Below are 13996 nucleotides of genomic sequence, written 5' to 3' on the forward strand. Positions count from 1 at the left end.
ATTTAAATGAATACTAAGGACTTTATGATAATAAACCATAAAATTGTCAAGGTTATCACTGACTACCCCTTTTGTCAATCGTTTAATCATACCGGGAGGTATTCGGCGGAGAAAGCAACAACTAGCCAGTGAGCAGACACGTTCGTGCCGTGACGCCAACTTCGTAAGCAATTATCTACATATTGATCCAATGAATCGGTTGTTTAATCCTCATCTCCTTTCTCTCTCTAGGCCTCAGGTACTCACCAGCACCCCTGTCTCTCTCTCTCCTCCCACTCTTGTACAATTTGTATATCAGTTTTGTTTTGGTTTTGCAGGTACCTCTACGATCAGTATTTGAAAGCCTGTTTGCTCGTAATGGACGGTAATTTACGGCCTTACCCTTTTTGCACTCTTGCTTTTCCTTTGCTGGGTTTCTATTTTCATTCACTTTTGATCACAAACGTATCATTCATTTTTCGTTTTTGATGGGTTTGGATTCTATCTGAAAGCAACCCAGTTCATGTTGCTTTTTGGTTTTGTGTTCCGAGCGTCTTCACTTGTTTGATTGCATTTTTAGTATAAGATTGATGCTGTGAAACATTACAGTAGCGCACTTCATGACATAACAGTCTCAGGTGAACATACGTACACAATGTTTTTATTATATTCATCACAAAATAAGTTCATTTGATCTTGTTCTATCAAGAATGAGATATTATGAACTTGTTCTGTTATAAAATAAGATCTTTTGGCTTGTTATATTACTAAATAAGTATTAACCCACTCTGTATTTGCCTCATACCATTTACCATGCCCTTCAATTCTGATGCTGAACTACTCTTGTTTTTGGAAGATAACATTTCACTTTTAACTTTTTCTTCAATTTTGTTTGTCCTTTTAAAAAAATTTAGTCTTTATAGTTTTCCCCTTTTCTTTTCCTCTAGAATTCTATCATATGAAGGTAAATATTTGTATGTACATACAGCTCCAATATTCGAGTGACTGAGATATTTCAGAATCGTGTGGGATTGTTTCTATCTAGGAACTCACTGTATGGGTTTAGAACCTTTTGCACTGGCCAAGGTGTGTGATGACCTTTCTAAGCTGCATAAGATGATTGCAATTTTATGCACAGAACTTAATTTATTTACCACATTTTCATAATTAGCATTCACCAGCATGCACTGGAGTGCAGATTATGATATGAAATCAGGGTTTGGTCCTAGTAGTTTTTTGATAGTATGTTTTTTCAGAAACATGTTATTTGTGTTTTCTAATACACTTTTATGGCCTTGTTAGATTTGACGACTAAAAAGTGTGTGCCATGTGACACAAAGGACTTACGTCCCATGGCCGAAGATAGTGCTAAGCACTTAATGCCCAAGGTCTTATTTCATTTTTTTTTTTTCGGCCTCTAAAACTCTGTAGATCTATTTCTCATAGCGGTTAAACATTGTTTAGGTAGTAGGGTGGGATTTGGTGAATGAAAATGGTATCTTGAAGCTGAACCGATCCTTGAAAGTGAAGAGTTTCACCAAAGGTTTGGAGTTATTTAAGCTTGTAGCAGATGTTGCTGAAGCAGAAGGTAATTTACACCTTGTTTTTGGCTCATTGTAATTTTCGATTCATAATTTTTAGAGACACAATAACATATTCATATAGATAAGCATCAATATTTTTGTCAATGCAGGTCATCATCCAGACCTTCATCTTGTCGGATGGAACAATGTACAAATTGAGATATGTACGCATGCAGTTGGTAAGAGCATCATCAATGAAGTACTATTTTCTGTATCTTTCCTCTTTGGTTTTTTGTGTTGTTCTGCAATCTTTGCATCATAGCTCCGTGAAAATAGTAGGAGGTATCTCTCTGCTGGAAATTTAGCATGTAGGATGTTTACTTTCTTTTAAAGTTTCATGTGAGTTTTACTTGACACTTAATTGGGTTTGAGAATTGACAAATTTACATTCTTTTACCATGCTTCTTATATGCACAGGTGGACTGACTGAAAATGACTTCATACTTGCTGCTAAGATCAATAGGCTTGATATTCACCACCTACTGAGGAGAAAGATTTCTGCTTGAGAGATTATCAAAACTTGTGCTGGCTTTGTAAAACATTTTAAAGGAGACCCCGAGCATAATTTTGATGCCCTATTAAGAACTAGGAGGTGAAGAAGTATCTTTGGCTTCCTTTTATGAATAATGTTTTGATCCTGAACACCAATGATGATGGTTTTGATTGCCTTATTCCATATAAGATTCCAGTTCACATTTCTTCGGTTGGGTAACAGTCAATAGTAAGAACTAAGAAAACATGTCACTATGTCAGGTGGGTTCGTGGTTTTTCCTGGTGGGCAGACACATCACAATTCAACACTAGAGGAGCTTGATTGCTTTCCGACATCATACATTTTTTTGTTTGGGGATTTGAATTGGCGTAGTCTGTTTATTTCATCTCACTTCATTAGAATTTTGTATAAGATGAGTATCTATCCCTAAGCAAACCACAAATCAAACCCATTGAAGTGTTGAGCCCTCTTGTCAGTTCAGGCAATCCCTAGCCAGCTAGGCTGTGGCTTGTGGGTTCTTCATAAAACTATGAAAGTAGCAAAAGCGGGATACCCAGTTGGCTGAGTAGGTTGTGCAAGTGGATCTTATTACAGTTGGAAAAATATATGAAGAAGGGAGATAGCATCATGTTCCTTCTCTGCAACTTGCTAGTTGCTAGCTACCTTCATTGACAAGATTTCCCCTGCTCCCTGTTCCTTTTTTTTTTTTTTTTAATTTCTTTTAACATGCCTTTTGCTTGAGCTTTTGCCATCAAATGGACAACTCCGTTTCAATGACTGTCCAAACATAGATTTGTTTTCCAACAAGAAAGCAGTTTCTTCCCCAACGTACTTGTAAAGAATTAATAGAAATTACATACCGGGATAAAAAGTTCAAATTCCCATCACCAAAAATAAATAAATAAAAGAGTAAAGCGAATAATAGCAATGTTCCACACGGCGTTCTCCCTAGAAGCCTTATGATGATACAACCTGCCGGCAGTTACTAATAGAAATTTTTCAGCACTACGATTTTTACAACTTCAAGAACCTGCTACTAACCTATTCAACAAGTACCAGATGGTATATATGTTGTTTCCTTATCCACAGTGAGCGATCCATCTTCAGCAGGAAATGATATGAATCCTCAACAGGTATCATTTAAGCAATAGAGATCTAAACAGCAACAACCTTTTTCCAGCCATTGTTCTGACAGTAAAACCTGAAATAATAGGAGTGCCTGTGAAATGGTATGAACTGGAACTGCTTCGAAGTAAGGCTAACAATTTACTCATTTAGCTTTTCAGCCTTAGCACGCATCTGAAAATCTGACCAATCGGTCCCAAGGGAACAGTTCAGTTGATTTGCACTCTTGAAGTGAAAAGCAATATGTCAAGGATTAGAATCCCCTCAGCACCAACCTTGGTGGGGGATTATTTTACTTTGGGGTGGGATGGGGTTAAGTGAATTGTAACTAAAATAAAAAAACATCAGGCCAATGTATCTGCTGGAAGTTCAAATCACAAAGCTTAACAACATCATGCCATTCAAATAATAACTACCGGCTTTCAAAATGCTGCAGGTTGTTTATAACAACAAACATTAAAGAGTGATCCGCCAAGCAATTAATGTGCACGTTTTCTATTAACTGCCGATAACTTTCCACACAATAAAATGATTGTGTCTTTTTGTTGGTTGGGTGCTTCAATTAATAAGCTAACCTTCACATGCACCAATTTAGAGAACTAACACCACAGCCTTGGTAATCCCCATAGACTTAAGGGTACAGCGCCCAATATAGTATCTGGGTGCAAGTGCAACTTCAATCCAAGCATAGCCACCAATTGTGATGGTAAAACACAGTCATATCTTAAGGACTTTAAATGAAGCTTTACAAGGATCTTAGTCCAAAAGACAAGCCAAACTCAATAGCATGTCTTTGGAAGTCTCAGTTTGGCCCCAAAATCTGAAAATTGATTGAATAGATAGATAGATAGATAGATCAGCATGTCAAACTGACAGATGATTTTTCAGCAGAACATTTCACCTGTACTTTTTACACATAGGTAGTCAAAATTAATGCACCGGGCAAAACATAAAGATCCGGTGAAATGAACAAGCAATCTCTTGCAATAAGAGACTAATCAGAATTCAGCACAACAAATACTACGACTAGCGTAGCACATTTCTGGGAGAAAGAAAAATCTCAGCTTCAGTGCCTTAAATCATTGATGGACACCGAATTAGTACACACAATACTTCACTTCTAACTTACAAACCAATGCCATTGACAATCAGGCTAACCATTTTCGATTTCAACCCACGTCACTGAAAGCCACCACAAAACATGAAATAACAAAGAATTGTAAAAACCAATCAAATATTATGACTTCCCTCTATGCCAATGCCTTAAGATTCAAAAATGAAGATCTAGTTCATATACTTCTACATTATAGAATTGGTAACAACAAAAAAATTGTAACAAGGTAGAACTGGTAACAACAAAATGCTAGTAAATGGTACAATGCAATAACAAAAACACACAGTTCACAATTTCTGATTCGGCATACCAATTTACCTGAAATACTAGAATCTCATTTCGAGACAGGCTTTTGCAAAAGAGCAGTCAAGTAAACTTCCCCGTTCTTTGAATTAGGCTTATTAGCTGTCGCCCACTTCACCTTCTTGTACCCCAATTTCCCAATTAACGGGCCATAAACATCCTCAAGATCCGATGCTTTGCTGAAAAAACGATCCAACCACAAGTACCCTCCCCCTCTCAACACCCTATCAACATCGTAAAACAAAAACTCCATCATTATGACAGGTATCCATCTATTCACTGCGTGTCCACATCTCACAACATCAAGCACACCGTCAAACAAAGGCAGTCTCTGCTGCAATGGCACGTGCAATGGCACTAATCCTCTTAAAGCCGCAGCCTCACTATAAGGAGCACCAAGATTCATAGTTGTGGTAAGTATCGTTATGTTGTAAAGTTTCATTCTTGCGGCAAATGAACCGGTAGCTCCACCGACATCAATCCCAAGTCTTATAACTGAGTTAGCTGCTTTAGCTAAGTCTAGAAATTGTGTAACTGGAAGATCAAGCTCAGACTTGAAAGCTAAAAAAGACGAACTTTTCTCACTAGCTGGATCAAACCCAAGATTGGGACTTTTTTGAACTAAACAAGAGAAGCTTTTGCAATTGTACTTACTCCAAATGACATTGGAATCAGGAAGTGATGAAGGGAAAGGGTTTGAAGAAAGAGAAGATGAAGGCTTTGATGGGGTTCTTGAGAAGCAACGGCGGCGAGGTAAAGGGTGGCAGCCATGAAGAATGAGAGTTTCTTGAAGGTCAGTGTCATGTGGGCAAAGAGTAAATGGAGTGTAGCTCATGTAATTGTGAAGAAGATCAGGATGGCTATGGCAAGAAGAAGCAATGGGGGAGAGGCGAGAGTAGAGGAGGAGATCTTGAGGGATGGTGGTGGTGGTTTTGGTTTTTGAATTAGTATCTATTGTGGTGGAAGGATGGTGGCGCGTGAGGTGGTTGATGGTGGCGCGTATGGTTTGGAGCTGGTGTATAAGGTAATCAGGGACTTGTTGCTGAGTTGGGGGCTTTGTCTGGGATTGGTAAGTAGTGGAGGAGAGGTGGTAAAGGGAAAGGATATTGGTGGCCACCATGGCTAACAGGAGAACTAAATTCAAGCCCATTGAGAAACCCATTTGGTTTCCTTGTGTGTTTGGTCGATCTGTGTAACTGCTTCGTTTTTGGGAACTACCTCTTGTCTTGGTTTTTGGAGCTTAAAAGCTTTGGCTTTGTTTTTGACTTAAATGAGGAAGTGAGTTATTGTCTAATCTTTTCTTGCAGTCGTGAGTTTTGATTCAATGTGAGTGATCTATGATTTTGATATTGTACGTGGGAATGTCGTGGCCGTTGATCTGACTGGGGGCAGCTTGAAATCATGGGATGCAAAATCTAGATTTTGTTTCTTTGGATCTAAACCAGAAAAAGTTGGATGCACCTTGCATAGTTTTGCAATTAAATAATATTAAGGTGACTCCAAAACTATTTATATATTATTATTTTTTTCTGCTCCTTTGACTGTTTGACTCCCTCCTTTCAGTAAACGTAAGTCATGATGTCTAGACGCGTGAATTAGAGGATAATTGGAAGTAAAAGATAAATATTGCCTTAATATTTAATTCTTTACGCTTCAATAATTGCATAGACCACAGTAAATTAAAAGGGGCTCTTAACATTGAGATTCCTGAGTTTTTATATCTTCTTAAAAAGCACATAATTTCTTCATTTATATAAAATAAGTCCCTAATTTATTTTTTTCCCCCTATTTGTATCGAGTAACTTCCTAGTTTCTCTGATAAATTGAGTACGATATCCTTTAGAGTGTTTAGGAGCGTTTATTATTTATTTATTTATTTTGTGATTAAATCTAAATATGGCATGTTTTAAAGTATTCAAAAGCTGTAGGTTGTTCTTTTAACTAATCACTTATTGTAAAATATTTTGATTAGTTTAGTTGGTTTACTGAGCCGGATTGAGATGATACTTTGAAGGATGCTTGACTTATTAGATTCTTTTTTGATCAATTAAGGTTCCGCGCTGCTTGCCACCCCCCAAGGCCAAGGATAAGGCCGAATCATCATTCTAGGATTTGTAGTCCGAGACAATTCCATTATGTTACCTAGCTACACCCACCACCTCATGTGCTGAAGTCAACCAAAGTTATGGAAAAATATTCAGTGAGGGCAGATCCTTTAGATGATTATGGAGGGGGATTATAGGGGGGGTAGGTGATTCGGGTACATCTATGCGATCCATTTAGCTATCTATTGGCAACAAGTGAACCAACAAATGGAGATTCTTTTTTATAGAGGCCTATTTGCCATTTTTCAATAACATGCAACACAAAACCTAGTGCTTTCATTCTTCCTGAGTGGGTATAGATTGGTGGGTTGGCATTTAATAAGAAGAAAACAACGATCAACTATAAGTCGATGGGACTGGTAATTGTAAGATATTTTGATAGCTTAGTTGGTTTAGCCCTTATCAGAATAAACCATAACTAAAGCATTCAATCTTGTAAATAAACTTTGAAATAGAAAAAATAAATTAAAATTTATGGTAAAGTTAAAAATGAGTACAGCAGTGACAGAGATTGATGCGTCTTCTTGAGCTGTTGGCTTTTGTCCTATCATCTTGATTAGGATCAGGCTACGGTACAGTGGTACCGTGCCACATCCTTTGTCTTTTATGGCTCCAATATTATAAATTTTTATATAACCCCCTTTTATTCATTTTTATTTAAATTTTAATTCACAAATATTAAGTTAATATCTATTATATCCACATTGACATTTTAGTTAGCACCTTATATTATTTATTATTTATAAATTATTATTATATATTGCACTTATATCACAATACCCCCTCTGTGAACCGAAATACCCATGCCGAACCCACAACCCGACCCGGATGCTATTTCCATTTCCGGCCACTTCACCGGCCAAGGTTGGTACCGATCGGAAGATCGTGCGATGCCGGTCATCTCCATGCCAATCTTGTCGCCGAAAAGCGTTCGGAAAGCTCCCGATTGAAGCCGTAAAAAGCCGCAAACCACCGCTTCAATTAGCCGCGATTTCTCCGGTTTCCGGTGATGCTATCACTTGAGTTTTGCTCCCCACGATTCCCTCTGTATTTTCCGACCAATCACAGCCACCGGGGGGAGCCGATTTGCCGTTGATCGGTCATTGAAGGATTCACAGCTTTGAGAGCTCGATCTGGCGCCATCACCACGCGTAAGAGGTCACCACCACCACCGTTGGACTCAGCTCGGCCAAAAGTGTCTAACTCGAGTTTCCTGTCGCCGTCAGTTGAAATCCGGTCACCGTTGGTCGGCATGGGTATTTCGGTAATGTTCACATGGATGCAGTTGAAATTAGTTTAATATTTGTAAAGTAAAGTTTAAATAAAAAAGAGTGAAAGGGGTTATATGATAATTTATCACAAAAGACAAAAGGAAGTGGCATGGTGCCACTGTAGTACTGCAGGCTGATCCGATTGATTAATATTATTATTATTATTATTTTTATCTTGATTGGTTATATAGAAGATTTGATAATATCTCCAGTGGAGTCTTATTATGTAAAATCTGCCTTGGGTGGATGTAGAGGAAACATTGAGATTATCTTTGAAGATGTCTTTTTTATATAGAGAAATACAAAAGAGTCTTTTTAATTTTCTTATGGAGTTTGGTAGATTATTAATTTTGGTGAAATATAGTGATAGTTGTCGTCAAGTAGAAGTATGGTGGAAGGAATTTGAGTCATGATCTACAAGTGATAATGTTGATATAATGTTGTAATCATCATGTCCTTTCATTAGACTTTGTGCCTCTAATTATAGTGCCTCACTTGGAGTTCAATGATAATTCACATTTCTCTTTTGCCTCTTTTACTCTTCTCTTTTTTTCTTCTCTACTGCCTCTTCTCTTACTCTCCTTTGTTGTTATCTTCTAAATATAACTCTTTCTTTCTTTCTTTCTTTCTTTTTATAGCTTTTTTAAGACTTTTAAAGTTATTAACTAATAACTTTTTATTTAGTTGGCGAATTTTTAATATAAGGCTACAAATAAGATATTTTTTTGCCACTATAAATACGTAGTTAAAGAATAATTTTTTTTGTCTAAATGAAAAAGAGTACATAATTTATATATATGTATATATGAAAATAAAAGGATAATAATAAAGTGCACCTACAGATGATCCACCTTATGATCAGCGGGGGCTTAAGCCCCACGCTTAATAAAATAATTTCAAAAAAATTAAAGAGAATTGATTAGTCTCATTAAATTCATTAAGAGAACCTCGTTAAATCTATAAAAATAATACCATACACTCATAAGTCTATAAAATTTAAATTTTAACATTGAAAATTATAAAATGCCGCACTTTACGTCTTTTAACTAATAAAGTAAAAGTTCATGGTAAACCGTATGAGTGGTTTTACTATTATTTAGTTTAGCTCTTATGGCTTTAGTTGGTATAACTTTTTAAATATAGCTTATTTAAATAGAGTTTCTATAAGTATAGTTTTTACCTAAAAAAATATTAGTTGTTTAGTTGTCAATAAATGTTTCTATTAAAAAATATAAAATTACCATAGTAGGTACGTTTTTTAAAGTTATGTTATGAAATGAATGAAATAAAATTATCAAATAAGTAATAAATACTTTAAATATTTTTATATTTTAAAAAAAAGTTTTCAACTTCTACTCCAAAATGTTTAAAGTTTAAGTTTTTGTTAGTAGAGGTAAAATACGTTATTTAATCTCTAAAAATTCTATTTAAAAAAAGTCCAAACAATAATTAAAAATTAAAAAACTTTTAAGATGAAATAAATACTTACAACCATTAAATAAGTCATACAAATATATCAAAATAGGAAAAATATGTGGTGCAACTATGGTACCGTGCCACAGTTGCATCCAGTCGTTGGATGCTAGTAGACTCCACCTATTTAAGTGCATCCAACCAGTCGTTGGATGCTAGTAGACTCCACCTATTTAAGTGCATCCAACGATTGGATGCAACTGTGGCACGGTACCACAGTTGCACCGTATCCGGACCCATCAAAATAACCTCTACAAATGTATTAACTTATAAAATTTTCTGGTCTTATCTACAAGGTATCTTGGGGAGGGCTCCAACTGTGGGAGGCACCTTTAAGCCTGTACCACAACCTAGACTAGAAGTTTCCGCTCGAACCGGGAGGCATAGGTTCTCCCAACAAATGCGATTTCCCTGCTACTCGAACGGGGAGCAAACCCAGTCAAACCACTTAAAGCGACTTATAAAATTTTCACTTTACATCTTATTATTCTGTAATTTAGTCAACAATAAATTATTTTTCTAAATCTGTTACTGACCACCCACCTGTGACCTGTGCTGTGCAGCAACGTAACCAGGTGATTTCAACAGGAGCTTCCGGGATAGGAGATACAAAATATAGAAGTAATGCATTTTGTGGATAAAATAAAAACACAGGTATCTAAATGATAAAGTACGATCAAGATTAAAAGAAAAGAAGTAATGGGTCCCACGCCCACGAAGTATATCGGGTGTATGAGGATGGCGTCCGACAAACGCTGGGCTCCGCCACCTAAAACATATTCTAATTTCTATTGAGCGGAGGAGATCGAATCATAAACCCCAAGGGGAAGGAAGCAGAAACAGAGTTCAGAGTAGGCAGCGTTTGCTCATCGATCCATTCAAATCAAATGGTTAGTTTAGTTTCTTCTCTTTTCTTTATTAATTTTTTTTCCTTATCCAAATAGTCGTTAGGGTTTCATGTAACGTCTGTCGAATTCGATTATTTAAAAACATGCACATTATTATGAAAAATCTAGGCTTTAATTCATTCGTTTCCGATTCTTGATGTTTTGTTTCAATTTATCGAGACTATTATTTTGACGAAATTTAAATTTTTATTATTAGTAATTGAAAGATTAATTTAATGTTCCTTTAAATTGAACTTAATTATACTTACTTCGGTGCTCTGTCCGTGATTTTATTTTTATGAGGGTATCGTTAGAGCTTAAATGCTTTCAGAGAGCTAACACCTAAACAACATGATTTGGAATTTCAGAATATTTTATTAGATAACGTCTGTTGGCTGTTATTTTTGAAGAGTTACACACAATGCTCTTGCTTGATCCATTGTTTTCGTATTGCTGAAGATTGTTGGATGGGTTATCTTATGTTTGGAGCAATTTTCACCTTGCGTTAGATTTTAGTTTAAGCAGAATCTTAGTCATGAAACCCGTAATTAGCCTATATTTTTTCATCTATTTGTCCATACCTCGTTTTCTTTGGAGTTTGAATTTTCCCTTTATTTATTTTTGTTAGGCTGACCCTGAACTAGAAGCAATTAGACAAAGAAGAATGCAAGAGCTCATGGCCCAACAAGGCGTGGTAATCCATTACCTCCTTTCCTCTTTCTTCTTCTTCTTATTATTTTTGGTTCCTTTTTGACATGTCATTGAAGAATCACTAAGGCCTTATCATCCATTTTCAGTTGTGGAACTAATAATCAAATCTTGTTTGTCTACAGGGGAGTCAACAAAATTCTGAGCAGCATCAGAAAGCTCAGGAAGATGCCAAGAGGTGGGTTTCTGAAATTTCTATACTCATATATATGCTCTCATGGAAATTTACATTGTGGATTTTTAATTTTATTATTTAAAAGTCTAAGTGCTGATTCTAAGATTTGAATGATTATTTAGGGAGGCAGATGAACGGAGACAAATGATGCTTAGCCAGATTTTGTCAACCGAAGCACGTGAAAGACGTAAGTTTGGATTTTGAGCTTTCAACTTGCTGAATAGGGTGTTTCCTCTTTCCCCTGTTTGTGATGCAACAATGTCCAGTAGTATATGGGAGCATAGACAGTGTATTGTGAATTTCTAAGATTACTTTTATCAGAAAGAGTTGGGCAGCATCTGGGACATTTTGATACACCCATCAGATTCTTGAAAAATTAGCTGGTGGAAAATGCTTTTATTATTAGAAAGTGCTTGCAAAACTTTCAAGTTTTAAACCAGGTCATCAGTTCTTTATAGGATTGAATATTAAATCTTTTAAGGCATTTTGTCAATATAAACAAACGTGCCAAGATTTCGGTTTAGGGCCAGGCTGTCTGGAGGCACACGCACAAGATTAAGGTTTTTTTTTTCAATTTCTTTTTTTTTTTTAAATAATTGCAGAAATGATCCCCTTGCATTTCAGTGGGGGCAGTAGATTGTTATAGGTCTAAAGCATTTAAAATACTTATCTTTATGCTGTTAACATTTCCAAATGAAATGTGCTTTTGTTTTTCCTGTGCTAATAATCATCTTGACAGTTGCTCGAATTGCTTTGGTGAAACCCGAGAAGGCTAGAGGTGTTGAGGACATTATATTGAGATCTGCCCAAATGGGTCAGATAGTTGAGAAGGTACCCCTTTGTTTACTGCGTACTCAATGTTGGATGGATGCGCAGATCATTAGTCAGAACATTGTTTATTTGAGTGACAATGAGATCAGAATCATGCTTTACTGATCTTTTTAACTTGTAGGTTTCTGAAGAGAGGCTCATATCATTGCTGGAACAGATTAACACCCAAACCACCAAACAGACCAAAGTCACAGTAATTAATCTGCCAATTGTTGTCTATCCAGTGTTTGCTTACCAGATTGTGGCTTTCTATCTTTTTCTAATTTTTGTCTTGCTTTATTCTGTGTTCCAGATCCAAAGGCGCCGGAGTGTTTTGGAAGATGATGATTAACCTTGTGTAATTTCTGGTCATCATGGTGTGATACGCAATGCTATTCATGGTTATTGAAATTATGATGTGCTTTTTCATTGTTATTGACGGTTCACCGTTTTGACATTATCTACAGGGTTTGTGTTATTTATACTCAAATCTTTTCTATAGTTATGTATCGGTTATTTTACTAGTAATTAACTTCCATGAGTGTTGAAATTCCCATGAATTCGTTCATGCATGTATGCATGAAGCATGAGCATTATTTTCGGGATATGATGGAAAAATGATTTCATCTGGAATGTCTTTTGAGAACAGTTGACTTCAAAAGTCATTATATGTTGGAAAATAGCATGTTGTAAAGTATAAAACACGGCAGCTAAATTCAAGTTGTCGGTTTCGGCGTTCGGCACGAGCACGACCATCCATAAGATTTCAATATTGGGTAATACGTTATTATTAATAGCTTCTTTTCAATGGAATTTTTTTTTTTTTTTTATGCTTTTTGAGTCTTTTCAATGGAGTTGTGATTGCTTATAAGCACCCAAAGCGTAAGACAAACTTGCTCGTGAGTCGTGACTCTGCGAGGTGGTTGGTGACAGCCAAGCCTTGGAAATTCTAAATATTGAATAATTTACACCAACTCACAAATAATTTTCACATGTCTGTTGGTCATCAATTATCACTGTGAACCAAAAATTTGAGGGTTGGTTTGTGATGTTGATAGACAATTAGAGATCGATACCTATATTTCTTTCTTTCTTCTTTTCTTTTTTTTTGGGAAAATATCGATACTCAACTTTAAATTGATTAATGGAGAAAATTTAACCGCATGGTGGCCGAGTAACTCGCTTCGTTGTCTTCTAATTAAAAACTATTGGATGAATTTGAGAGAGAGACACGACTGCTTGTCAACTTAACCGGAAGTGAAAGTAATAATCCCATAAGGGTAGAAAACAGATTTTTGCTATAACAATTTTAAAATAAAAAAGTTTAAAATTGGCTTGGGAATTGGGATGCAGTATTGTGGTGGCCGTATATTAGTTTATGGGAGATTTTCTCCCTGTTGAAATAAATATATATCATTTATTTTTTATTATTTTTATAATACCTAAAAACTCTCATATCACCATAATTTTATAATATTATTCTTAACTACATATAGATTTTTATTCATAATTATTTTAAATTAAATAAATCACATACATTGAAATTAAGAATAAAAAAACTTAAATACTCAAAATTAAAAAAAAATTAGTGTGAATAAAAAATTAATAACAAGATACTATTCTTGTACTTTTTTGTAAATTTTTAAATATTTTTTATAATAAATATATAGCTTATATTCTCAAGATCAAATTTCAAGTAAATAATATATTTATCTCTTTTTTCTTTCAAATTTCTGTATGAGAGAAGTTATTAGATATTATGAAAATAATAAAAAATAGTAATATATATTGATTTCAGTAGGAAAACTGACAATCTTTCATTAAATAATTTGGGACAGTGTGTTAGGATTAATTTGAGATTGCAGTAGCTGATAAAATAAGCTGCTTCTACCGTACATATGAAATAAGCAGCTGATTAAAACAACAGTTTGGTATTTGATTAATTGTATTGTTGCGGTTGCTAATAAAAT

At 35.4% G+C, this 13996-nt stretch overlaps 3 protein-coding genes across 7 annotated transcripts; 2 read left to right on the forward strand and 1 right to left on the reverse strand.

Moving 5' to 3' along the window:
• The first annotated feature begins 72 nt into the window (after positions 1 to 72).
• On the forward strand, positions 73 to 2623 carry LOC102629797 (pterin-4-alpha-carbinolamine dehydratase 2, mitochondrial). 3 transcript variants are annotated; one of them, XR_001507104.3, is made up of 8 exons: positions 73 to 238; positions 318 to 364; positions 968 to 1065; positions 1282 to 1367; positions 1444 to 1567; positions 1673 to 1741; positions 1980 to 2154; positions 2316 to 2623. XR_001507104.3 is itself a non-coding variant. In XM_006467463.4 (7 exons), exons 1-7 carry the CDS (start codon positions 191 to 193, stop codon positions 2066 to 2068), a joined length of 561 nt encoding a protein of 186 aa, XP_006467526.1. In that variant the 5' UTR covers positions 73 to 190; the 3' UTR covers positions 2069 to 2260. The 3 variants fall into 3 exon arrangements, 2 of the variants coding, with proteins under 2 accessions (XP_006467526.1, XP_052290770.1); XM_006467463.4 differs by lacking the exon at positions 2316 to 2623 and having other exon boundaries at positions 1980 to 2260; XM_052434810.1 differs by lacking the exon at positions 2316 to 2623 and having other exon boundaries at positions 1025 to 1065; positions 1980 to 2260.
• Positions 2624 to 2920: 297 nt separating this feature from the next.
• On the reverse strand, positions 2921 to 5971 carry LOC102629133 (probable methyltransferase At1g29790). Of its 3 annotated transcripts, none has more exons than XM_006467462.4 (2): positions 4613 to 5971; positions 2921 to 3362 (listed from the first exon to the last, which is right to left on the reverse strand). In XM_006467462.4, the coding sequence occupies exon 1, from the start codon at positions 5757 to 5759 to the stop codon at positions 4629 to 4631; it is 1131 nt and encodes a 376-aa protein (XP_006467525.1). In that variant the 5' UTR covers positions 5760 to 5971; the 3' UTR covers positions 2921 to 3362; positions 4613 to 4628. The 3 variants fall into 3 exon arrangements, with proteins under 3 accessions (XP_006467525.1, XP_006467523.1, XP_052290769.1); XM_006467460.4 differs by having other exon boundaries at positions 2921 to 3256; positions 4613 to 5963; XM_052434809.1 differs by lacking the exon at positions 2921 to 3362 and adding an exon at positions 3556 to 4362.
• A 4197-nt stretch (positions 5972 to 10168) lies between these two features.
• Positions 10169 to 12554, forward strand: LOC102628872 (uncharacterized). Its single transcript, XM_006467459.4, has 7 exons — positions 10169 to 10336; positions 10962 to 11027; positions 11167 to 11219; positions 11339 to 11403; positions 11956 to 12047; positions 12169 to 12240; positions 12340 to 12554. The coding sequence occupies exons 1-7, from the start codon at positions 10334 to 10336 to the stop codon at positions 12376 to 12378; spliced, it is 390 nt and encodes a 129-aa protein (XP_006467522.1). The 5' UTR covers positions 10169 to 10333; the 3' UTR covers positions 12379 to 12554.
• Positions 12555 to 13996: the final 1442 nt, after the last annotated feature.

The sequence above is a fragment of the Citrus sinensis genome, chromosome 2 (assembly GCF_022201045.2).
Source record: "Citrus sinensis cultivar Valencia sweet orange chromosome 2, DVS_A1.0, whole genome shotgun sequence".
NCBI classification, from domain to species: Eukaryota; Viridiplantae; Streptophyta; class Magnoliopsida; order Sapindales; family Rutaceae; genus Citrus; species Citrus sinensis.